Source organism: Notolepis coatsorum (genome assembly GCF_963971535.1).
Source record: "Notolepis coatsorum genome assembly, chromosome: 1".
Lineage (NCBI taxonomy): Eukaryota > Metazoa > Chordata > Actinopteri > Aulopiformes > Paralepididae > Notolepis > Notolepis coatsorum.
In genome coordinates, this window is record NC_140165.1 from 282,440,045 (window position 1) to 282,467,118 (window position 27,074).

Below are 27,074 nucleotides of genomic sequence, written 5' to 3' on the forward strand. Positions count from 1 at the left end.
CCAGATAACACGTTTACTCTCCGGATTCAGCCCACTGACGTGCCTTAAGTAATCCCCTCCTTTTTTTCCCTCTCACTTTGCGTCCTTTTTGCATCCCTTCAGACCTACTTGGAGGGGTGCATCACTTCAGACCTACTGGAGTCCCTTCAGACCTACTGGGGAAGGGTGCATCACTTCAGACCTACAGAACTAGGAGGGGTGCATCCCTTCAGGCCTACTAGGAGGGGGGCATCCCTTCAGACCTACTAGGAGTCCCTTCAGTCCTACAGAACTAGGAGGGGGCATCCCTTCAGGCCTACTAGGAGGGGGGCATCCCTTCAGGCCTACTAGGAGGGGGGCATCCCTTCAGGCCTACTAGGAGGGGGGCATCCCTTCAGGCCTACTAGGAGGGCGGCATCCCTGGAGTCCCTTCAGTCCTACAGAACTAGGAGGGGTGCATCCCTTCAGACATACTAGGAGGGGTGCATCCCTTCAGACATACTAGGAGGGGGGCATCCCTTCAGACATACTAGGGGGGGTGCATCCCTTCAGACCTAATAGGAGGGGTGCATCCCTTCAGACAGATATAGCTGGTATCCAATTTATTGGGATGATTTCAAGCAAAAATGGGGTGTATCGATAATATTAGCGAATTTCCCCAATACTGATAATCTGAGACCAAGTGCCATGAATAATAGGTCAGACGGATCAAAGCAAAGGAACTGTATTTCTTGGCTCCACGCATGAAAATATGTTAGATCTGTTTTTATTAATGGGGGAAAAAAGGAGGGCGTCTCGATCTTTCGTCTGATCCCACACTAAACTTAAAGTCTTATTTTTGGTAAAAGTAATGATCAGATTGGTACATGGGGCTTGGGACGGTACATGGGGCCTACTTCCTTGCATATTTCTTATTTTTTTCGCTTGCTTTTTTAGCTTAGGAGATCAGTGTGGAGGCATTCAAATCTCCTATATGGGGACAATGCCCTGAAAAGGAAGGGTTTCCTTCCATATGTGTGTGTGTACTGTATATATATATATATTACATTTAGAATGGGGGGGGGTATTACAGTATGAAAGATGACATGATGACAAACAACTTTTCAAAGTTTTTATTTTATTAAAAAAAAAATTAATGGATGATTGCGTCTATTTAAAGTTCTCTTTTTATTAAAAAAAATTAACTCTTCAAACACTTCAAATGGAACAGCGGTGGATACCTTGGCAGCCTATCAGGTGATATAGCTACACCCCTCTTGTCGACTGAGTGGTCAGCTTGGCTGTGTGTAGATTGGAATGTTAACAGCAATATGTCGCTGTCAAGATAATGCCAGCTTGATATAATTAGGCTACCTTTATAAATTATTATTTTTTTTTTTTTTAAATACATTAGATATATTGATAGATTTGTGTCTCTGGGTTGGATTTGGCGAGAAACCCTGCTTGGATCTCTTTATTATACTCAAAGCTGCATAATGGCAACTTTACATTTGCATACCTTGTTTGTGGTGCAATATGGACGAAATATATCACAATAGTTTTCTCAGTTTTTATGGTATTTGACAGGGTTTAGTTTTCCTGTACAAATTACATTTAGTTATAACATGTATTTTTGATGTTGTAATACAATTGTCAGTGCCGTTTCATTCAAAAGGGTCTTATAGGGGTATATATCGTGGATGATTGTAAAGAGAAAAAAATAATCCATACCTTCATATTCAGCATATACCTTCCTGCCCTGCTTGGTGGTAAATAAATACATTTTCATCCATCTTCTCTGCCATTAACTTGTAATGTAAACCCACATGGACAAATAGAACGGGGGCAGTATCCTCCTTGCCACAGGAAGCACGGGCCCATGGGAAATATAGTCTTCTTTTGAAGAAACCCTACCACTCACAGAATTGCAATTATTACTACATGGAGGCTTTTGATTTTCTCAAATTGTATTTTCCTTAAAATGTTTACAGGAAGCTATCTGAATGAATTTGACAGTGATATATATTGATGCTCCACGCTGCTTGAAATGGGTTACCTGTGTCCTCAAGTCATGAAGCTCTTCCAGCACACAGAGAACCAAATAATCTTCAATTGTGGCAAGATAATTGGGCCTTGCAAGGTTCTAGCGCAGGGGTGGCCAACCCGCGGCTCGCGAGCCGCATGTGGCTCTTTGCCCGTCAATGTGTGGCTCTTCCATCCATAAACAAAAATAAATATATTATAATTTTATCTTTTTTTTTTTTAAATAATTTTATTTTTTTTGTATGTCACTCATTCCATAAGGACGTAGAATAAACATTCACAGTTTTTTTTTTAAATGGTCCATTTGCATGTTCTTGGTATCTGAATCTAGGGACATCTATGGATCTCAGGGAATGTATTCCCAGTGTCAGAAATAGTGTCCGTTACTAGGCTTGAGTAAATTGTAATGAACCAAAGGAGAATATCAATTATATTTAAAAAAAATATTTTTTATCTTTGACTGTGAATAACACCATGCAAAGATTTAACAGACCTGAAAAATCTAGGCAAATTAATAAAGGGAAGATGATTAAACAGGTTTTGTAGATGCAGTACTGAATTCTGCCATCTTTTTTAGAATGTAAATTTCTCCACCAATTTTCATCATATTGCAACACCGTTTTTTGCTAGACGTTCACAGAAAGGTATAGAAACTAACTGTGTTCTGTTTTATGGCAATAACGTTCAGGTTTGTGGGAGATAATCCCAAAAAATAAGAGAAATAAAAAAAGTAAATCTAGAAGTCAGATTATTGACAGGGGCTGGCGTGAGCTGGGTAGGGTCTCCTTCAAAAGACTACACTCACTTTTGGCTGCTCCACTTCCTCCTGTCAATATGCGCCGGTTTCCGACTCAATGCCCTGAGATTTCTATAATCTTATATTTCACTAATAACAGTTAAAATCATTGGTAAACAAACGTAATGCTGAAAATATACACTTTTACTGTATATATTCAGGCATAAGAGGTTAACCCTGTGAGGCCCAAATTAAAAAGACATTAGCAACTTCAGAGGCCAGAGGGTGGGACATATAAACACATTTACTATCAAATAGCATTGTGAGGCTGAACAACAGGACCAATTGACTATACATGTGCTTAACATTTTTTAAATAAAAATGTACAGACTTAATTTTTTTTTAATGACTAAACATGATTTTGTAATTTTGCAACCGGGGGTCTCACAGGGTACTTTTAACCCTGTGAGGCCCAAATAAAAAAGACATTAGCAATTTCAGAGGCCAGAGGGTGAGACCTATATAAACACATGAAGGGTGCCGTGACTGATTTTTTTTTTTGAGAAACGCTGGTATATGGTGTGGCTCTTTGTGGTACCACAGTAATTTTTGTGGCTCTTAATCTCTGACTGGTTGGCCACCCCTGTTCTAGCGTGACAGCAGCAGCTATAAACATTGCTAATCATTTTCAAGGCTTCTCGACAGCATCCCTCAACTGATGCAGTCGATACTTTGCATATCATCTTTCCCTTCTAATGGTGTTTCTGTAGCAGCCTTCCCCTTATCATACAATACTCTCTTACACTCTCCCCTATCCTCTTCTCTCTCTGCTCTCCTAGCCACACTCCTCTTTTCCTCTCCTCTTCCCTCTCGTTGCCTCTCCTCTCCCTCTTCTGTCTCCTCCTTTGTGCTCTCTGCTTTTTTCACCTTTCTGTTGCTCTCCATTCCTCTCCCCTTTCTTCCCTCACCTCCCCTCTCCTTACATTTGCATTCAAGTAATTTAGCTGATGCTTTTATCCAAAGTGACTTACACAAGAGTACAAGTCAGCAGAAGGGGTACACCTCTGGCGGCTAAAGGTAAGTGGTATTGTTTGTCTTGTAGCAGTGCCGAATTTGAGTGCATAGTAGTATAGGGCCTAAAAAAAAGAATGGGTTGTTTCCGGTTGCCGACCGACCCTGCCGATTTAGGTATTTTATGAGTTAAAAAAAAAAATCATAGAAATCTTAGTCAAACCTTTAGTATTATGGATATTAAACATGCTGGTAGAGTACATGCATCCATGTTGTTGTGAACATTTTAATTAAATAAAGAAATTCCCTATCCATAGTCGCCGTGGGAAAGAATAAAATAAAAAAAATTATAAAATAAATTCCCTACCTACCCATGGCCTTAACTGACAACCAACAGGAAACAAACAATATTTTTTGTTATGCCTAGACATATTAGCATAGTAGGGTAGTAGATAGTAGTATAGGCATACACTGCTACTTTACATAGTAGTAAAGACAATAAGATTAGTTTAAATATATATTCAGATATCGCACAGAGAAGTGTGTTTTTAGTCGACGGTGGAAGATTGGGCGGGTTTCAGCTCTCCTGACTGGTGGGAAGTTGGTGAGAATAGCCTGCTTAACTTAATGACCTCTTGCCCTCTCTCCCTTCCTCTCCTCTCTCCCTCCTTTCCTCCCCTTCTTCCCTTTTCTCCTCTCCTCACTACTCTCTCCCTCCTCTCCTCTCCCCGCTCAGTCATTTTCCTCTACTCTAACCCCTCCTCTCTCTCTCTCATTTATCCTCCTCTCTCCTCCTTTCTCTTCTCTTTCTCTCCCATCCTCTCCTCCATTCCTCCCCTCCTCTCCCTCCCCCTCTCTCCATTTTTAGTAGCAGCTTTACTGTCTGAATTTCTGTGTATATTCCTTTGTGTGCGTGTGTCTCTTCTCTCCATCCATCATCTCTCTCTCCCCTCTTCATCTCTCTCCTCTTTCTCTCCTCTTTCTCTCTCCTCTCCCTCTAATCTCTGTATTATGTTAAATAGTACATTGAGAGGGTCTGATTAGAACTCTGCATACAATTCCTCACACTCTCACAACTGCACACACACCTCACCTTGCTGTGTATCTTTCAAATGCATGTTTTATGTGATGCTAATTTGATTGTTGATTTGGAGCCCAGTCGACCCCCTCCAGTGATCTTAGCATGATATGGCTGGGATTCCTCAATAATGGATCTCTAGTTTCATGTGATATTAACCCTAGCTTTAAAAAATTGTATTAGCCAGTTAGAGCCCTTTTAAAGACTACTGATCAATTGTTGGGATATCGGTAACTCACGCCAATTCTGATATATCTGTGATATACCTATTGGTTGAGCAAACAGTCACAAATCTACCGTGACCTCCAAAATTGAGATTGGTAATGAATCTGAAAGTGTATTGTTGTTGCACCCCTAGAGTGTAGTGATATTTCCCTTCACTCCTAGTGTGCCTGTGCGCTGCAGGGATCTCCGTCACTGACATCAACAGGACGTTAATGCTGTTGCTCCTATTCCGGCTGGCACACTTTACACACCCATCGATTTATTGTCGTTCTCATCTCTCTCTCGCTCTGTCACTCTTCCTATCTCTTCCTCTTATCATTCCCCTCTTTTCTTTCATCTCTCTCTGGCTCATCATCTAATTGTCTGGCCCAGTCATTCCCCGGGGGGGGGGGGGGGGGGGTATAGACGAGTCACCAAGCAGAAAGCGCTTCTCTTTGTGTTTTTTTGTGCATGCAAGGTTGTTGTTGTTTTTTGTGTACTTTTGCATCTGTAAGGGAATCTGTGTGTGTGTGTGCACAATGTATTGTGTATACCAAGTTACATTAAGCTCACACTGCTCAAGTACCCCACACATTCTCTCTCTCTCTCTCCCTCCACACACACACACACACACACACACACACACACACACACACACACACACACAGGGCAGTGTTGTTGTTCATCAGCCGTTGTCCCTCAGTACATTATGCTGTGTGATAAATAGTCCCTTCATTCCTTCCCAAATGGATCCATGCCTCATTTATGACGGGATAAATTAATGAATATGCAAGCGGATGCGCTTGTAGCTTTTTATTTGTAGTGTCCCATGAGAGACAGGCCAGCGCTTTGCAAATTACATCCACAATTTGATTGACTCCCTGGCTGCCATGTGTGTGTATGTATTGTGTGTGTGATATGAAAAACGGTATTTGGGAGGAGCGACTCTTGACTCATGACGTCAGCCACCATTCTAGGGAGGACATTTGGGGTTGTGAGGACATTTGGGGTCCATAGTTAAAGGGGCACTTCACCAGATAATGCTAATTTATTTGGCACATAATCTCAACACACATCCAAAAATGCTAAGCCGTTTTGCACACATTCATTTAGTTTGACAGTTATTGAGACTGAGAGTAAATTAGTTGTTTGAATATGGCCACCAGTGATTTCATCTGAGAAATTGGATCCTTGTGGTGTTTTAATTTCATCTATATGAAATGATGATGATGAAAAATTTAGCAATACCTTGTTTTATAGGGACCTTATCATTTAATTGAGCTGTAATTAACACAACACAAAGATTCAATGTCCCCGATGACATCTCTGGTGGCTGTATTGTTTTTTGGTGATGTGCCCCTTTTTAGGGTTAGGTGTAAGAAGGGTTCTGATCAGAATTTAGGTAAGAAGTTTGGGTTGGATACATAGCGGCTGTGGTTAAGGCTAGGGTAAGGAGTTAGGAAATTAATGCAAGTCCTCACTGCTCCAAGTGTGTCCTCAGAAGTACAGTAATCCCAATGTGCGTGTGTATGTTTGTCTCACTCGCATCATCAAAGTGGCAACTGGTGGTAGGGCTGATCAATATATTGAATTCCCATTCCTGTTTCGCAGAATGCAATATCCATATACCAAGTACTGTAACATCTGCCTTCTTTAATGACATTGAACAGCAATGGGCATCGATTTTCGAATAGTCGGTCAATTATAAAAATCAACTATCGTTTTGTCTTAAGAAAATATTTCCCCTCGAGACCGTAAATGTTACATTGTAGCATGTTTTCTACGTTTGCCGTTTTGTTTCTTTAAGCTCACACATTTCAGTGATGTAACTTTTAGAATGAATGCTTTTGTTCCCGGAAATAACATTCGCCTGGTCCGACTCCCAAATATCTAGCTGTTTGCAAAGACTGCAGCCAGCTAGCTTGCTTTTTTGACTATCTCACATTTGCTCTTAAGAAAAAACGAAATCATATGTTAATGTGGTGATATGGGGGTGGTAGGCGATCTTGATCTTCATAATCTTAGTGGTCAACTAGATCCCAGTGAATAGCAATTTTATGACTTTTTCCCTAATATTGACCACATGGGGGAGAAAAAAAGTCTTACAGAGGTGCTTCATTAAAACCCAGACATGGTGTGTGTTGTTGGCCTGTATCAGGGTTCGAAATTAACGGGGGCTTGGGGCATAATGCCCTTGAAAATGGACAAAATGCCCTCGAAAATCAGTTAAGGGGGGCACAAAATGCCCCAGATAGTTGACTAATTATATATATATTCATCCGGTAATGGAGCGCCTGTCTATCGTACGGTTCAGATGACGCGCAAATACAAAAATGCATTTGGCGGAGCCGGGAGGTGAGCAGCAGCAGCAGAACTGCAGCCATGGGTGCTAGTCAGTTTGTGTACAAATGGCAAGCACAATCTAAATCAATCTTCATTACGACTTTAAAAACATAGCCATTAACATTACATAGGCATACACACATCTTGCCATAGCGTTAGCAGTTTGTACAATACAACGCACGTTTTAACTATGGTAGCACTAGCCCCAGCTAATACAGTCAATGAAATGTTATCGTAGCTACTAGCTAGCAGAGGAGGGAATCAGAGTCTGAGAGGCGGGGTGTTTAAAGACAATGATAGGCGTTTATTCAACATCCAAGAAGGCTAACATACAACTGTGTTTACTAACTCCAACCGGGACTATTGCCGCTTCCGTGCTGCTTGTTGATGTTATGATCTATTCTCCTCCTAACGTTACCGGAGCTGAAGGTGCCACACGCTAAAATGTCCGTGGGGACCCGGCGCCAGCCAATAGATGGTTCCAACTCACCGAATTACGTAATCCACCACAGTTGCACTCAATATTTAAATAATGTTAGTCTAAATAAATGTAGACAGATACATAATAATTTCAAGCAGAAAACGAATCTTTCCATTAAGAACTGACAATCAGGGAATTTAAACATGGTTGACATTGTTTTTTTGTGTTTATATTATAGAAAGGAAAGTCTAGTGCTGGCTGAGCATATTGTTTGTTTGCACTAAGTTAATACTTTGACAAATGTAGCCTATATTTTTCAGTCAGTTCGGTCTTTGTGTGCCAAACATTATTTAAGACAGTAAACACTAACACTGTAAACCTTTTTATATATATATATATATATATAAATGAGAAGCATGTTTAGATTTGAGTGTTATTTTTTTTTAATAAAAATTAACGTATATATCGAACCGAACCGAAAACCGTGACCCCCAAAACCGTGATACGAACCGAACCGTCCATTTTGTGAACCGTCCCACACCTACCGTTTATCATAAAAATTCAGTGCCCCCGAAATACAAAAAAAAGCCCCCGAAAATCAATTAAGGGGGGCAAAAAAAGCCCTTGAAAAAAAATGTTAATTTCTAACCCTGGCCTGTATAATACAACGAGGTTGATCATCGCTGAAGATTGTGAGGCCTATGTAATACAAGGAGGTTGGTCATCACTGAATATTGTGAGGCCTATGTAATACAACGAGGTTGGTCATCACTGAATATTGTGAGGCTTATGTAATACAACGAGGTTGGTCATCACTGAAGATTGTGAGGCCTGTATAATAATAATAATAAATTAATAATAACTTTATTTGTATAGCACTTTTCATACAGAGGTTGAAGTTCAAAGTGTTTCACAACAGTAAAAAATACAGGCATAAGCGAGCATAAAAAATTAAATACAAAAAGATAGAGAGGTAGCAAGGTAAGGCAAATCACAGTTCTTCAGTAATACAAATAATAAAATAGAATAGATTAGATGGAGTAAAAAGTACGGTTTGATTCAGTTTAAAATATGCTAAAAATAATTAAATAGAACGGACAGTAAAGTGTGATAAGATTGTTCAATAAAAAATATATAACAACGGAGCAGTGAGTTTCTTTACAAAGTTCTAACATACAACAGAGCATCGCTCTAACATACAACAGAGCATCGCTTTAACATACAACAGAGCAGTCCATCGCTCATACATACAACAGAGCAGTCCATCGCTCTTAACACTGAGTTTCTTTACAAAGTACAGTTCTAAATTACCTTATAGAACAACAGAGCAGTGCGTCGCTCACAACAGAGCATCGCTCTAACATCAACTTAACAGCGCAGTGCATCGCTCTTAACTTTGAGTTTCTTTACAAAGTTCAGTTTTGAATTACAACAGAGCAGTGCAATGCAACGAGGTTGATCATTTCTGAAGATCGTGAGGCCTATATAATACAACAAGGTTGGTCCTCACTGAAGATTGTGAGGCCTCATCCATGTTATTTAATTACAAACACCTGTTGCCTGCCAGTGAAGATGTCAGCAATTGAGGATGTAATGGAGCACTGTGAATAGGATACTGCGGTACCTGACATCTCTCAATGCACTGAAACACCGGCTATAGTAATAACAGTAGGATATTTTGTCTATCGTTTAGCGCTGGCTGCTATTAAGTCATATTTCTGTCTATCATCTCTCTGTCTGTCACTCTACTTATCTCACTTCAGACCCCATCTCAGTTCTCTCTTTCTTTCTCTCTTGTCACTCTTTTTGTATCTCTCTATTCCCCCCCCCCTCTCTCTCTCTCACACACTATTTTGTCTGTCTCTCTCTCTCAGAATATTCTAAACTAATTGAATTAAATTATTAGAAATGACTGCATCGATGCTTCACCATTATTTGCAGTTGAATGTTCCAAAACATCCAGTGTGATGTGAATTGCAAAAGAAGAATACATCTAATTTAGATGCACTGGTGAATCAATAAAACAATTGTTGGATGAACGAATTACTACAATAATTAGCAGCTATATTATGTCTCTTCCTGTGTGTGTGTGTCTCTCTCTCCTCTCCCTCCATTCCTCCCATCTCTTCCCTACGTCCCTCATCTCTCTCTCTCTCTCTCTCTCTCTCTCTCTCTCTCTCTCTCTCTCTCTCTCTCTCTCTCTCTCGTATCTATCTGTGTGAACTCTCTGTCCCCTTCTCCTCATCTTGACTCGTCCCCATCTCTCCTCCTCCTCCTACCTTCAACCCCCTGCTGTGTGTGGGGAGGTCAGTCCCAGGCCTCCCGTTGTTTGGACCGTACCAGTCTGCTGCTCTGCCCACGTCGAGTGGTTCTTATCTGTCGTGTGCAGATTTATCCGACTATGGTACGGCAGTGGCTCAGCAGGAGAGTAGAGTGGTCGTCTGGTAATACGAAGGATCCCGGTTCGATCCCAGCTCCTCCCGACTTCATGTCGAAGCGTCCTTGAGCAAGGCACTTAACCCCAAACTGCTCCAGATGAGCTGGTTGGCACCTTGCATGGCTGCCTTTGCTGGCCGCGTGTGGGTGAATGTGGAGACTAGAAAAAACGCTATATAAACTATTTCAGGATATTTTGAGTCGGTATTTTATAGCACTGGGAGGTTTTGGTTCAGGTTTGATATTGTAATTGTTTTTTTATTACATCAATCCAACTTATTTGCCTTTTTTTCTATGCCACTCCCACTCCCCCTTTTATTTATTTTTACCAATTTTACCGCTGTCCTTTGGCTCACAACCAACCGTTCCACATAATCTCGTGCAAGTCTGTGTGAATCCACTTGGAGGTTATGCACCTTTTTTGCGATAGTCCATTCCCATTGCCACACCCTCTTTTTAGCCAATTGACGTGAACACACACCCTTGACCTCTATGCAAGATTTTATCCTCCTAGGGCTAAAATTGTGGCCGCTAGAGGGTGGCGAATTTTGTGGACCAACCAACCGATGGAGCGAGCTATAGAGCTGCTGGTAGCGGTTCCGAGGCCATGCCAGGCTGTATGAGACGTGCCTTCTAGAAAGTGAGTCGGGGGGGGGTTTTGCTCTGTGTAGGCTGATGTTTGCTAAAGAGGGGGGGAGCAGACCTCGCCAGGTTCAAAGGAAGTATGGGATGTGTGCCTGTACAACTTTCCTCTCCGTTTGTGTGTGTGTGTGTGAGGGAGAGAGACTGTTTGTTTGTTCTCCACTGAAAGGTTGCTCATAAAATCTGTATAAACTAAAAGCACACATGTGGAGTCACACACAGGTCTGACTACTCTCTGTCTGTCCCCGTTCATCTTTCGTGGGTTTGGCCCATGTTTTGATACTTAGTGTGTGTGAGAGATTGAGGGCCGGGTAGGGGTGCAGAGACTACATCAAGCATTTCCCCTTGAATGTTTTGTATTAGCGGTGGGGTCGGGGTTGCTGGGTTCACTCTCCTACCGGTAGACTAGAAATAGTTCTGCTCTCTTTCTGGCTCTGATGTTTCCCTTTCCCCTCATCCAGGGACTTTAGGATTTTTAAGCGCTCCATCACCATAATCCTCAGTGTAATTAGGATTGCTTTTGTTTGTAGACACACATCCTGGTGGCACCAGAAGGTTCAGGGGTCAGCGGGCACTTGAACCGGTGGCCCAACCACCATGTCACCCCCCCCCCCCCCCCCCCCATATCATCATATAATAAATGAACATGCTGTAATGTTTACAGGACCCTATAATAGTTTGTTTTTGGGGCTGAAATTAAACGAGGGCAGCCGGTCAAATGGAGACGCAAGAGGAGAACAGCTCCTCTCTGGGTTTGGGGGTAGTTTTCCTGCAGTCTGGTAAAACACTGACATGTTGGCGGTGTTCCCCGTGGGTGTTTTTGTGTCGTCTGCGGTTCTTCCGGGCCTCGGCCTGCTGTCTGGAGAATGTGTAAATGTGTGGGGTGGGGGGCAGGTGTGGAATAGCCAGATTTCCTCTGCCGCCGCGGTCATGGTCGCTGCTTTTTGTTTGGGTGTGTATTTGAACAGGGAAAACACTGCCACTGGATTCCGTGACACAGGAACACATGGAACAACACGTTCTGGGAGGCAGACGCTACACACACACACACACACTGTAGAGAAACATGCATACAGACACACACACTCAAAACACCCTCCGGGGGTATAATGAGGTTGTTAACGCCAGCATGTGCACACGTCTCACACACACACACTTGCACACTCCCTTCGGGGGGTGTATGAGGCAGGTACAAAACCACACACTTTCAGGGAAAAAACTGGTTATGTGAGGCATGGGCATGCACACATACAGTCATGCAAACATACAGTCATGCACACATAGTCATGCGTGCACGCACACACACCGCTTGGACTACGTCACGAGGTGTATGCGGCTCACTCATACATAGTCTTTGGGGGCTATACAAGACGTTTGTACAAGGGCTGCACAATTAATCCACACCTTATGGAAATCAGTGTGGCCGAGTGCCATTCCCAAACCTCAGGAGGCTGCGATACCTGATAATGGAGAAATGTGTGAAAACGGCATGCAGATTAAGTATTGTGGTGCTACAAATCAAACTCCAGACCTGCAGAAACATATCTGTTTGGTACGGACCTCCTGCAACCAAAGTCATCATAATCATGTGTAGCTTAAAAAAGACACGTTGAGAAATATATAAATGAGTAATGCTGATAAACAAAGTTGTTATATTGTGTTATAATAATAATAATAATATCTTACATTTATATAGCGCCTTTCAGTAGTGCTGTATTGTATTTACTGCTGTGTCAAGCGACTCAAGTAATTTTAATTTTTTTTTTTACTATAGTGAAATGTATATAATGTATTATACTAAATTATGTTATATCAAGTAAAATTAATGGAGGAAAAAATTTAAATGTAAGGGGGTAGGGATCAATAAGCTTAGCTTCCCTCTACTCCTTTTTTGAACATGTCAACTAACTACATTGCTCTTGACTTTTTGTTTATAATTTCTTTTTCATTCTGATTATTCAGTTTGACAAAGCTTGATATTATGATTTATTTAGAAGAATGTAAAGAATACATGTTCAAAAATAAACGTTTCGTTCATCGTTTTTATACTTCAATGAAAAGGAAAATGATGAAGCAAAAATTATCATGATCGCTCTATCATGAATCACATTACAATATCTGTCAAAAGAATCGCAATATGATACCCCCCAAGTAGTTCATCCCTAGTTGGTATAGACAGAGGGAGGAACAAGAGTTTTGTAAGGCATATGGCGGCAAATAATAATGGTTCTTTGTGAGAAGTGAGAGAGTTCATCCTCTCCCTCCCCTCATCTCTATAGACAAACTCGGCACAGTCTCTTTCTCTTTCTTTCTTTCCTTTTTTTGAATTTCTTTTTTAACTTTTCTTTCTGTGGGCTTTCTGTCTGGCCCCTAGTTTCCAACACCACGAAATCCACTCCAAATACAACTCCAAAACATTCCTGTAAACATGTTGTGACCTGTGTATTTACCACATGGAGAAATTTTAAATTAGACATTTTTGTTTTCTAAGCAGATACATACTCGGGAAAAAAATGTGCCGAACCACTGCTGCCTGGGCGCAGTGATTTCATGCATCACCTCAAAAGCCCTGTTGTAACTTCCGTCAATAAAACCAATGTGACTAGTAGCTAGCGACTCACAATATTTGCTAACGTTAGATGGATGGAATACAGCCTTCCATCTAAAACATAACGGAACACTTACCACAGCCATGGTTGGCAGTGTTTCACTTTCTCCTCTCTGTGCGATGCCGATTGATGGGATGGCCATATCCTTAACAAAAAGTATCATGGTTCGGATTCTAAGTAAAAAAATTCATAATAGATTTACATTTTGTCATTTAGCTGACGCTTTTATCCAAAGTGACTTACAAGTTTTGTACAACAAGACAGCAGGAAGGGTACAACTCCTTCTCAACTGAGTAACAATGTTCATCAAAGTGGACTGTATCCATGTCCCCCACCACTGCACTTTACTTTACTGTCTTATTGTTGTCTCACTGTTCTGTCCTGTTTTGCACTTATTTATTTATTATTATGTTCCTATTTCAATCATGCACTGAAATGTCAAATCACGTTCCATTTGTACCTGTACAATATGGTGAATAAAGAAATCTGAAGTGTTTAATGCTACAGTGTAGGTTAGTATATTAGGACAAGTGCATGACATTTCGGATAATGATTGAAGTGCGTCTTTAGTCGATGGCGAAAGATTGGACGGGTCGGCTGTCCTAACTGTGGTGGGAAGTTCGTTCCACCATTGTGGGGCAAGGACCGAGAATAGGCGACTTCTCTTTGATGACCCTCCCGGAGCTCGGATAGGAGTAGGTCTGAGGCGGCCAGAAGATGCACAGCGTAGGGGTCTTGAGGGTGTGTAGTTAGAGACCATTGACCGGAGGTAGGCGGGAGCCGTTCCCTTTGTTGCACGATATGCCAGGTAGAGGGCCTTGAAGCGGATTCGTGCCGGCCATGGGGAGCCAGTGTAGGTCCCTGAGAAGTCGGGTGACATGGGCTGACTTCGGTAGGTTTGAGATCAGGCGGGCCGCTGCGGGATTCGTGCCGGCCATGGGGAGCCAGTGTAGGTTCCTGAGAAGTGGGGTGACATGGGCTGACTTGGGTAGGTTTGAGATCAGGCGGGCCGCTGCATTTTGAATGAGTTGAAGAGGCTTGGTGGCAGTGGCTGGGAGGCCAGCTAGCAGTGCGTTGCAGTAGTCGAGGCGGGAGATGACTGTTGATTGGAAGAGGAATTGGGTGGCTTCTTTTGTCAGGAAGGGGCGGATCCTTCCGACGTTGCTCAGGAGGAATCTGCAGGCTCTGGTTGTCGCTGCGATGTGAGCGGAGAAGTTCAACTGGTCGTCAAGGACAACACCAAGGTTCTTGGCAGGTTGGGAACGCGGTCACAGTTGAATTCTCGACTGTGATGGAAAGGTCGGTCAGGGGGGAGGATTTGTTTAGGTTCAGTTTGAGGTCATCATCCAGGCGGAGATGTCAGACAGAGATCCGCTCAGACGTGGATATCTGAGGGAGGGAAGGAGAGGAAGAGTTGAGTATCATCGGCATAGCAATAGCTTGATAATAGTCATCTTGTGCAAAATTATCTGAGCAAACATGCTGGTTCTTGATTATTTCTGTTGGTGTGTTGGGATCTATGTTCAGAGCAAGTAGCCATAGCTTCATCCGGTGTGGATCTTTAGTTTAGCTGGCTTCGATTGTCTATTATCCAGAGCTGTACCGAATGCTTCGAAGCTTCGACGCTTCGATCATAATGTTGACATTCGAATGATAAATAATTTTTTTTTTTTTTTTTTTTTTTATCGTCAATCTGTTTAAACCAATGGGGTTTTCTTCACAGTTGCAGTTAAAGATTAGGCTACACTAATATTATACTATGTACGTCACCATCACTTTCATACCAACCGTGCCCTTTTGGATTATTTATGTTGACAAAATTGATGAGTTATATTCATTAAAGAAAGTTGATTTAATAAAAGAGACTCATTTAATCAGATTAATCACTTTATTCAAATTGAGGATTTAGTTAAAAAATATATATATATTATAATTTTTTTTATAGACATTCGAAGCTTCGTTCGAATACTTCAATCGAAGCTTCGAATGTTAAAAAATTACATTCGGTACAGCCCTACTATTATCACAACTCTTTACAACACACCGAAACATGATTGTAAAGTTGTGATTTATCTAGATATTATTAGCTAGTCTATCTGTCTGATGATATCCACTTCACTCAATGAAAGCGCGTCCTGTCCCTAGCTACTAGTCACATTGGTTTTATTGACGGAAGTTACAATGGGGCTTTTGAGGTGATGCGTGAAATCACTGCGCCCAGGCTACATGGAGGAACCTACTTCCAGTGAATGACGCTAAGCTAGGCTAACGGTGCGGGTGTTCCCTACGCCAACTGCATGCACAGAGAAGAAAAGGGTATGTATCTGCTTGTCTAACTCCAGGATAGATGGCAAATAAGCAAATTTCCCAAAAGGTTGGCGTGTTCCTTTTTAAGCCGTGGTATTCGGTTGCATCCAATTGTACTTTATCAAGTGAATTATTGCCAATTCATCATACCTACTCTGAAATCAAATCCATGGAATGTATTGGTTTTGCACAAGATTTGTAGTGAAGCTCTTGGTGGTTAGGAAATGTAGTCAACAACACGGGGTGTCTAGTCAGGACACGGGAGGCAGGAACGTTCTTTGATGAGTTTTATTATTAATGGTCACAGATGCACAGGCGATTTCTACTTCTATTTCCCATTAACACGGTGGGAGTATGTGAGAGTGGGTGTGTGTGTGGTTCTAAATGGGGAGGAAACAAAGACATCAGCGTTACTAGTACTCATTAATCAGTCTGTTATATACTATACAATATACTGTTGCTGCAAGTAGCATAAACCTCACGAGTGGAACTACCAATGGGGATAAGCAGTGCTTTACCTATACTAGTTACAGGGATAAACTGTGCTAAACAGATACTAGATACTATACTCAACAACATAGATTATACCCAATAGGCTAGATTATCACTATAAACATACTGGTAAATTGCTTCCTAAACAGCTGGTAGAATTATAACATTAGTATAGGCCTTAACCATATAAATCACCAACAATAACTAAGCGTCCTCATCATACACATATTTAACACTTACTTGTGATCAGGGACGCACACATGAACTGAAGGAATCTCTAAGCCCACTAGTATATATGGATGCTGGCTATCGACAGACATGTCTAGACATGTCTGAGGCATCCTGCTGCAGAACAGCAGAGCAGCCCCCCACAGCCTTTATGTCTGACTGAGAGGCGTCCCGCTGCAGAACAGCAGAACAGCAGCACAGCACCCCACAGTCCTTATGTCTGCCCAGTCCTTGGGCCTTTTGTACAGCCGCCCCCTAATCCACGGTGTGGATTAGTTCATGGAAAGGCTCAACTGTCTTCCGGAGTCGTTGTCGGGGCGTCCTCTGGGATGGCTGGTAACTCAATAAGCTTGGCCACTGGTCTGGTGTAGGTCCTATCGTCCACCTGCACCTCTGCAGACCGCACCTTCCCTGGTCTTCGTGACCCGTCCTACAGGCCACAGTGCTCTAGGTAGCCTCTGGTCAATCACCATCACCACCGTGCCGACAGTGAGGTTCTCTGTGTCCTTCACCCATTTCTGCCTGGACTGCAAGGAGGGTAAGTAGTTATGCAGGAAGTGGGTCCAGAACTGGTCGGCTAACACCTGACTGTGTCGCCATCTTCTCCGGCTGAGGATTTCGGATTCAGGGTACACCACTGGAGGGAGTGAGGAGTCGGGCCGCCCCATGAGGAGGTAGTTGGGGGTCACCGCGTCCACGTCGGCTACATCTGTCGACACATATCCCAGCGGCTTGGAGTTGAGGATTCCTTCTACCTCAGTCAGTACTGTCCGCAGGACTTCTTCGGTCACTGTCTGTGCTCCAAGAGAAACGTAGAGTGCAGCCTTGATGGACTTGACTTCCCGCTCCCAGGCCCCGCCAAAGTGGGGTGCATTTGGGGGGTTGAACTGGAAGCGGATCTGGCGCTTTGCCAGTTGGGTCTGCAGCTCTTTACCCATGTTCTGGAAACTTGCTCTGAGCTCCGATTCTCCTCCACGGAAGTTGGTCCCACGGTCGGAGAGGAGTTCGAAGGGGTTTCCTCGTCGTGCCACAAACCTTCTGAGCGACATAAGGAATGAGTCGGTATCCATGTTGTGTAGCACGTCTAGGTGGACCCACCTAGTGGTCATACACTTGAAAACTATTCCCCATCTTTTCTCAGTACCCCGACCTCGCTTGACCTGAAACGGGCCGAAGCAATCCACTCCTGTTGAGTAGAATGGAGGCTTCATGAGGCGGAGACGGCATGGGGGCAGATCTGCCTTCTTGGGGATAGACGGCTTTGCCCTCCACTTTTGGCACTCCGGGCAGAATCGCTGATGGCGGCGCACTGCTTCACGCCCTCTGAGGATCCAGAACTTGCGCCGGAGTTCAGCAAAGACCCTCTCGGCTCCAGGATGGAGTAGCTTGTTGTCGTACTGTCGTATGATGAGCTTAGTGACAGGATGCTTGGGTTCTAGCAGGATCGGGTGCACAGTGTCTTGATCGGGTGCACAGTGTCTTCCTCCAGGCTGGTGGAACGGCGCAACCTACCGCCTACGCGGATAAGGCCTTTAGGTACGTCGTACTCTGGGGCAAGTGCCAGGAGCCTACTGTTTGGTGGAATCACTTTCCCGGTTTGTAGGCACTTGATTTCTTCTGAGAAGCTATCACCTTGTGCTCTCTGAAGGATTCTGAGTTCTGCCTCGGCATAGTCGTCCGCACTGGGGGCACTTGACGGAGACGCCGCCCCGTGCAGTGATCTACTTGTGGCCTCAAGGAGGTCTTCGAAGGTGGAATGGTCTTCTGTGGTTGGGGTCTTTGGAGCCGAAAGGGTTGAAGTGAGGCCACAGAACACAGGCTTCCTTGTCTCCGTCTCATCCAGAACTTCTGTGACCGAGGGTCTGAGTGGCCAACCTGTGCGTGGTTGTTGGAGGAAGGCGGGACCATGACTAAACTGGTTTGGCTTGGCTAGGTCAGACACTGTCATTCCTCTGGTGATAGTGTCTGCTGGGTTATTCTTTGTGTCCACGTACCTCCATGACCGGTGGTCGGTCAGTTCTTGTATCTCAGATACGCGGGTCCCGACGAACACCTTGTATCGGCATGACTCGGACTGTATCCAGGTAAGCACTGTGGTGGAGTCGGACCACAACACCGCCTCTTTCAACTTAAGAGTGAGCTCTCTCTGGATCAGTTGGGCAAGTTGGGCTCCTGTCAGAGCGGCACAAAGCTCGAGGCAGGGTATTGACTGTTGTTTTTTCGGTGCTACTCTAGAGCGAGCTAGCATGAAGGATACGTGGACCTGGCCTTGGAGGTCTTCGCCACGCAGGTAGGCGACTGACCCATAGGCGGACTCGGAAGCATCACATAAGACGTGGAGCTCGAGGGTGAGCGCACTTACGTCGACGTCTGGTGGGAAGTAGCACCGGGAGAGGCTGACTGTTGGGAGCTGTGGGAGCTCTTCTTCCCATGTGGTCCAGGCTTGCAGGATATCGGCCGGTAAGTGTGGGTCATCCCAGTCGCGGTCTTTGGCCCATAGTTTCTGGACCAAGACTTTGGCCCTTGTGGTGAAGGGCAGGATGCGACCTAGGGGGTCATACTGGCTTGCTAGTATCTTGTAGATATTTCTCATAGTCGTCTGGCTTGGGGAGACCGGGCGATGTCTGTAGTGGAGCGTGTCCTCCATGAAGTGCCAACTGAGTCCTAGTGTCATTTCTTGAGCTTCCCCGTGGGTCTGGGAGACCCATCTCTCACTGCTATCTGCCTTGGCCTCTTTGGGCAGGTTGCCGATCACCTCTGGCTGGTTGCTGGCCCACTGGCGGATCTCGAAGCCGCCTGTGGCTAGGAGGGCTCTCAGCTTGTTCACGAGGCTGCTTGCCTCTTCTTTGGTGGGCAGACTCTGCAGACAGTTATCCACATAGAAACACTGTTCTACACTGTGGCGAACATCCTCTTGGCTAGACTCGATGACATGTTTCTGGAGGGCAAAGGTTGCACAGCAGGGGCTGCATGTTGTCCCGAAGGGCAGGACCTCCCACTGGTACACTGATGGAGGTTCGTCTGTCTTTAGGTTCCTCCAGAGGAACCTCAGTAGGGGCTTGTCTCTGTCCAACAGGCGAACCTGATGGAACATTCCCTTGATGTCCCCACTTATGGCGACTCGATGCTCTCTGAATCGCAGGAGGACTCCAAGGAGTGAGGGTCCCAGTGTTGGGCCTGGAAGGAGGTAGTTGTTCAGGTTCTGCCCGCCGTACTGGAAACTGCAGTTGAAGACAATCCGGTCTTTGCCGTTGTGCCTGACCATGTGATGGGGCAGGAACCATGACTCTTCAGATGCGTCGGCCTGGCTGGGGTTAATCTTGGTGATGTACCCAGCTATCTCTAGCTTATTGATCTCCTCTTGGTAGGTAGATGCACGCTGTGGATCTTGAGTTAGCCTCTTCTCTGTGTTCCGCAGGTTCTTCATTACAACTTCCTTTGAAACTTGCAGCTTGGGCATGGTTTGGACTCGCAGGAGGGGTGTGGCATACCGCTGCACTCCGTTGACCTCTACACGGGTGGTCTCGGCCTCCAACAGCTCCGCTGAGTACTTGTCCTGTTTGGATCTGTTCACTAACCTCTCGCTCTTGAAAGGCAGTGTATCCAGCTGCCACAGCCGTTCGACTTGGCTGAATAGCTCGGCAGCCGGGGAGGAAGCAGCAGTGAAGAAGCACTGTGTGGTCTGAAGCTGTTGCTGCATGTACTTTGCTGGGCCTTGGAGTGTCCAGCCGAGGTTAGTCTTGACTGCCGCAGGGCCACCGTGGGGCCCCAGATGCACCGGCTCGATCGGTACGATCAGGTTGGCGTGATCAGATCCAATCAGGAGGGTTGGCTGAGCTCCGTCGATTGGTGGAATCACCAAGCCTCGCAGATGGCGATACTTCTCCTGGAGCTGGGTGACTGGGTAGCTGTACTGAGACAGACCTAGCTGTTCACCGGTGAAGGCACCTTGAATAGGGAACCTTTTCCTTGGTTCGGATACTGGGGCGATGGCGAAGGAGACACGTGAGCCTGACAGGGTCTTGACGTCTTGGCGGATAGTGCGAAGGGTCAAGTCTTCCGCTTGACCCTGTATTCCCAGGTGGCGTGCTGCTGAAGCGAGCAGGATGGTTCTCTCTGAGCCATCATCCAGCACTGCGTAGGTGTTGAAGACTCTGTCCATGTAGTGCAGGTTGACTCTGACGATCTTCAGGAGCACTCGGTTGTATCCGTTTGGCTGATCCAGGTAGTGAGTCTCTGCTGTTGAGGTGATGGTGGGCTCGTTCCCACTCCTCTGGTTAACCTCATGCAGGACGGAGAGGTGTTTGGACTTACAGAGTCGACACGGCTTCTTCAGGTCGCAGGCAGAGGCTAGGTGAGGACGACCGCATCTCCAACACCTTCTCTTGGCTTTGATCCAGTCCACTATCTCCCCTCTGGTCAGCTTAGCGAAGCGTTCGCATTGGCTGAGGTAGTGTTCTGACTCGCAGTAGGGGCAGTATATCTTACCCTTCCCTTGGGTCTGGTCAGGTTGATATACCTTGGAGGTCCTTTCGGGTGGAGGATCTTGGGGGTTGTCTGTACCATGCATCACCGTAGTGACCTTTATCTTGGGCTGATACTTGGGGTCTCTCCTGTCATTCTCACTGTGAGCATGAAGGGAGGGCTCAATGTCCAGGCATCTGACTTCTACCCTCAGCCACTCTGCGAAGTCAGTGAGGGACAGCTTCGTCTTGTCTGGGTTCTCCCTGTACTGTTGACGACGGAACCTCTCTTGTTGGTGTTTGGGAAGCCTGTTGAGGAGGCGCTTCACGTTTGAGCCACAATGGAGTTCCTCGTGACCTTCGCCTTGAAGGGACCTCAGCATCCCGACTAGCGACTGCACTCTGATGGCAAATTCGTCGAGGGCTCTATCGTCTCGAATGGGTGGTAAGCGTTCCATGTCCTCTATCTCCTTCAGAGCAAACTGGTATGGGCGTCCGTATCGCTCGTCCAGTGCCCTCAGAGCTTCCGAGTAGGGCATACTTGACTCTGCGTAAGCCAGCACCAGGCGGTGGGCACGCGGCACCTTTATATGCTTCAGCAGAATGGCATACTTGTAGTGCTCGGAATGAGAAGGATTGAGGAGTGTACTGAGGGAAAGGCGTAGTTCCACGTATTGGGCTCTATCCTCCTTGTTAAAGTCCGGGAATGTTGGACCTTCTATATTGGGGGGTGCATGCTGGTATACTGTGGAGGGATATGGTCTCGCTATGGCTGGGTTCCCTTGGTAGGCGAGGTAGGGCACATACGGAGGTTGGTGTGCTGACTGGTGTGCAGACTGAGGCAGGTGCTGATGCATGGGTTGCTGCATGACCTGAGGTGTCGCCCAGGTTGGTGGCGGGTAACTCTGCTGAGGCTCATTCCTTTCCTCGTACTTGCGGCTAGGCGGAGCCACATTGGATGTGCTTCGTGGGTTCGGGTAGGAGGTCGGTGGCCAGTATGAGGGTCCGCTTCTTGCCAGGCCCTCTGATTGCGGCAGGTTCTGGGTTGGCCTATTGGGCTGGCTGGGCTGACGAGAGGAGCCTTGGTTATGTTGGTTCTCCTGCTTGCAAGCCTGAAGGCCGTGGGGTACTTCGATTGCACGTTGGAGGGGGTGAGTGGCTCGGCTGAGAGGTGGGGGAAGTGTCCACTCTGGCTCATGGATACTCAAATCTTCTAGCTGGTCGGTTAGTTCTGCAGCCATACTTAGGTGATCCTCGGCTGGGGAATAGTGAGGTGCACGGGCAGGGGAGAACTGCGGTTTGCCTACTCTTTCTGGGTGGAGTTGGCGGACTGGAGTCTGTTGCCATGATGACCTCCTTGACGACTGAGCTGAGGGTCGGGAGGAATGGTGCTGCAGAACAAGCTCCACTGCAGCTATACTTGGGTGATCCTCGGCTGGGGAGTAGTGAGGTGCACGGGCAGGGGAGACCTGCGTTTCACCTACTCTTTCTGGGTGGAGTTGGCGAACTGGAGTCTGATGCCGTGATGACCTCCTTGATGACTGAGCTGAGGATCGGGAGGAATGGTGCTGCAGAACAAGCTCCAAAAGCTCGGTTTGCTTCTGAGCCGTCTCACTCTGTTGCCGCGCAGTCTCCAGAACTTGGTGCATTATTGTTTCGTGCACATTCTGCATTGGTGGCATGGGGGATGTGCCTCTAGCGGGACTGAGCTGTGCTTTATCCTCTTCATGCCTGCGCAGCTGCTCTGTGTCACGCTGGCGTGTACTGTCCACTAGGTAATCGTCTAGCCATCTCGGGCGCTGCACGGTGCGTCTGGGGCGCACGGATGGTGAAGCGGGGAGGCTCATCCCTCCTTGATTGGTTACCATATCGTTGACTCTATCCGGTTCGAAGGACCATTTGTAGTGAAGCTCTTGGTGGTTAGGAAATGTAGTCAACAACACGGGGTGTCTAGTCAGGACACGGGAGGCAGGAACGTTCTTTGATGAGTTTTATTATTAATGGTCAGACGGATGCACAGGCGATTTCTACTTCTATTTCCCATTAACACGGTGGGAGTATGTGAGAGTGGGTGTGTGTGGTTCTAAATGGGGAGGAAACAAAGACATCAGCGTTACTAGTACTCATTAATCAGTCTGTTATATACTATACAATATACTGTTGCTGCAAGTAGCATAAACCTCACGAGTGGAACTACCAATGGGGATAAGCAGTGCTTTACCTATACTAGTTACAAGGATAAACTGTGCTAAACAGATACTAGATACTATACTCAACAACATAGATTATACCCAATAGGCTAGATTATCACTATAAACATACTGGTAAATTGCTTCCTAAACAGCTGGTAGAATTATAACATTAGTATAGGCCTTAACCATATAAATCACCAACAATAACTAAGCGTCCTCATCATACACATATTTAACACTTACTTGTGATCAGGGACGCACACATGAACTGAAGGAATCTCTAAGCCCACTAGTATATATGGATGCTGGCTATCGACAGACATGTCTAGACATGTCTGAGGCATCCTGCTGCAGAACAGCAGAGCAGCCCCCCACAGCCTTTATGTCTGACTGAGAGGCGTCCCGCTGCAGAACAGCAGCACAGCACCCCACAGTCCTTATGTCTGCCCAGTCCTTGGGCCTTTTGTACAAGATTAGTATAATCTATAATAAGCCAATTATCCATAAATGAGGCCTCCTTACCCACCTTTTAAACCGCTCTCATTGTATTAATTGAGGCACCTAATGAACAGAAGTGCATTTACAACAATATTGAGCTGGTATGCACAAACTGAATAAATGACCAATTAAGCTAGTGACCTCAGGAAAATACACCTCTTTTAGATATTTGTATGTGTCCGGCCTGTGATATCATGTGTATTTTAATGTCGGCTCCCTTGGTAGTTTAGTTTGACAACCCTGCCATAGGAGGTGGAACCTTTTCTTTTGGTTTAGGGTTCAGCAGGTCTTTGAGCTTTTGCAAAATAAAATCATCCAAGACCCTTTTATTAAAACCCCTATCCATGAAACGTTCATATATCTTCAGCATGTGTATCAAAGCGCTCCTACTCGCTACATATCCGCCCTTCTCTCTTAATTGACTGTAAGGTAGATTTGTTTTTAATGATGATGCATGACATGATGAATAATGCAATAGATTTGTTCCTATCTGATTGCTCTGTATGATCAACGTATCATCCTTCTTTCTACCAAAACATCTAGGAAAGGAATTTTAGTCGCATGAAGTGATGTGAACTTTAGTCCCATTAACTTTAATTGAAGGTACTCTTTGAGTTCATATAACGTCATTGTGACCAAATGCGTCCACATTTTTATAGGATTCTATCACATTTTCATAACAATAGCAAATATAATTTAACCTGCGCCGTTTTCATTGAGGTTTCTTACAAATTTACGTTGTTTTATTTGTCCTTTATATGCGGATAACATTAAAATCTTAAATTGTACCGTTATTGTTCCCCTTTAGACAACAAACATAATGCTAATGATGCACTTTTGTTAAGATAATTAGGTGACCATTCTCTGTCACTATATTCAGGTCACATTAATAGTTTAACGCTCCTCAGATCACGTTTTCCTAATCCGGTGCTGACCTGTGAACTAGGTGCTAAAGGTCTTGGGATTTGTAGTCATTCTGTAGTCATAACATTGTCACTTTCTTTTTTTTGTTTTTTTTTAAGATTTTATTTTTGCGTTTATCGCTTTTCCTGGTCAGACATGACCGACAGATGCAGTGAGGGTGAAACGGGAGAGAGAGCAGGGGAAGACATTCGGCAAATAACGGCGGGTCCGGGAATCTAACTCGGGTCGGCCGATCCGCGACGCAGCGCGGTACATGGTGTGCTACTGGAGCGCCAACATTTTCACCTTGTAAACCAATGCTGCCATCTACTGACAACAGAAAGTGTTGTGTATAACGTCAAGTTGATTAGAGAGGCTACCCGCACACTTGTAAACACCGTCGCCCAAAACACATTCTAGAGATTCCCACTTTTTACTGGTACATACGTTCATATCTAATAGTCTTTAGATGACTAAATATAGATGAATACTCATGAAATTTGATATATATATTCTAAAATAAGTATAATTTCACTTCACCTACCTGTCGACATGAAATTCCCAAACGCTGACAGTAAAAAAAGCCTGGATGTCGCGCAAAATGGGGCATGACCGAATTTGGTTTTGGGCGTTCCCAGACAAAGAGAGTGACCGAGATTGGTCTACGTTCCGTTATTCACTGAAAGATCGGGGCACTTCAGTGTGGATCCCTCACCAGGAAAACCTGAACATCACTTATATCAAGGGGATGAGGACGATGGGTATTTCGGCATTGATCCAAAGCAAAAGAGCACTTGGAGCACTTGGAACATTTGTTTGTGTTGATTTTCTGATATCATTGCCGGTTTGAGGACTGCACAGCCACAGGGAATGACACTGCGGTGACTGTGTACCTTTGATAAGTAATGTTTGTTCTCGTCTGTGTTCCAGGAGGGCTGTTCCCACAGCAGACGAGTGGCCGTGCGTACGGTAGCGTCTCTCCGCCAGGGACCGCCCCTTCGGCCGCAGCGCCCATGAGGTAGCGGTGGGACCTCCCCTCATCACCACCCTCTGTCCACCTCTCCCCCCCCCCCCCCCCCCTTCTCCTCCTTACCCTCCACACCTCCCTCCTTCCTTCACCCACGGCACCTGCCCAGCCATGGGCCAGAAGATCTCGGGCAGCATCAAGTCGGTGGACGCGCGGGGCGAGACCTCCTACCGGCCCGTGCGTCGCGAGCTGCGTGGCCCGGACTTCTGCCGGCCGCCGCGGCTGGACCTGCTCCTGGACATGCCGCCCGTCTGCCCCGAGACCCAGCTCCGGCACGCCTGGAACCCCGACGACCGCTCGCTCAACGTCTTCGTCAAGGAGGACGACAAGCTGACCTTCCACCGCCACCCGGTGGCCCAGAGCACGGACTGCATCCGCGGCAGGGTGGGCTACACGCGCGGACTCCATGTGTGGCGGGTCCACTGGCCTGCCCGGCAGCGAGGCACACACGCCGTGGTGGGCGTGGCCACGGCCGAGGCGCCCCTGCACTCGGTGGGCTACACGGCGCTGGTGGGCTCAGACGCAGAGTCCTGGGGCTGGGACCTGGGCCGGAACAGACTCTACCATGACGGCAAGAATCGGCCCGCCTCTGCCACGCCGCCCACCTACCCGTGCTTCCTGGAGGCGGACGAGTCGTTTGTGCTTCCTGACTCGCTGATGGTGGTGCTGGACATGGACGAGGGCACACTGAGCTTTATGGTAGATGGACAGTACCTGGGTGTGGCATTCAGAGGACTCAAGGGCAAGAGGCTCTACCCTGTCGTCAGTGCTGTGTGGGGCCACTGTGAGGTCTCCATTCGCTACGTCAATGGACTGGATCGTAAGTAGTACACGCTCTCACTCCATAACTACACGCACCTTCTACTCCTGGATTAGCTGCGCTACCAGAAAGCCAAAGGGAGATCCTTTCTAACTTTTTGTGTGTATTTATTCCTCCATACTGATTTCACAAACTGTAACGGTAATGGTAACGTCAGCTGAGATACTTTGGCACAAAACTTAAATGTAGGAAATTAGCTCTTTCTCTCTTCTCTTACTCCAGAACAAAAAAAACTCTCTAGCCTTCTCGTGTGAGACTCTAAAAACTCCCTGAACAGCTCTCTTAAAGCAACACTACATTTACATAACTCTCTCACACACTCACTCACAAAAACATACAAACCCCGTCAGTGACCAGTGGACTGTGTTGGGAGAAAATGGTTGTAGCATCTTGCTTTCTCAATGCTGTCACATTTAAGGATGAGTATCGTTTGAAGATGATCAGTTCTGGTTCCTCGTTGCATAATTGGAGTATGACATTTTCCTAATGGTAAGGGTTTGGCGTTATTATACTATTGGGTTTAACTGAAGTGTTGTGTAACCCTCCAGTTCCTCTCTGAGTACCACCATTCTCTCCTCTCTCTCTTTCTCTCTCTCTGTCTGTCTGTCTCTCTCTCTCTCTCTCTGTGTTTGAGAGCTGCCAGATTGCTCTTTATCTTTTCTC

General features: G+C 45.6%; 1 protein-coding gene across 2 annotated transcripts in view; it reads left to right on the forward strand.

Moving 5' to 3' along the window:
- The window catches only part of LOC311245669 (SPRY domain-containing SOCS box protein 4-like), a 154,896-nt gene that overhangs the window by 78,832 nt on the left and 48,990 nt on the right, over window positions 1-27,074 (forward strand). For both annotated transcript variants that reach the window (XM_084335604.1, XM_084335605.1), the window contains exon 3: window positions 25,495-26,411. In XM_084335604.1, coding sequence (XP_084191730.1) covers window positions 25,703-26,411 — 709 coding nt within the window. In that variant the 5' untranslated portion in view covers window positions 25,495-25,702. The remainder of the gene's footprint in view (window positions 1-25,494; window positions 26,412-27,074) is intronic.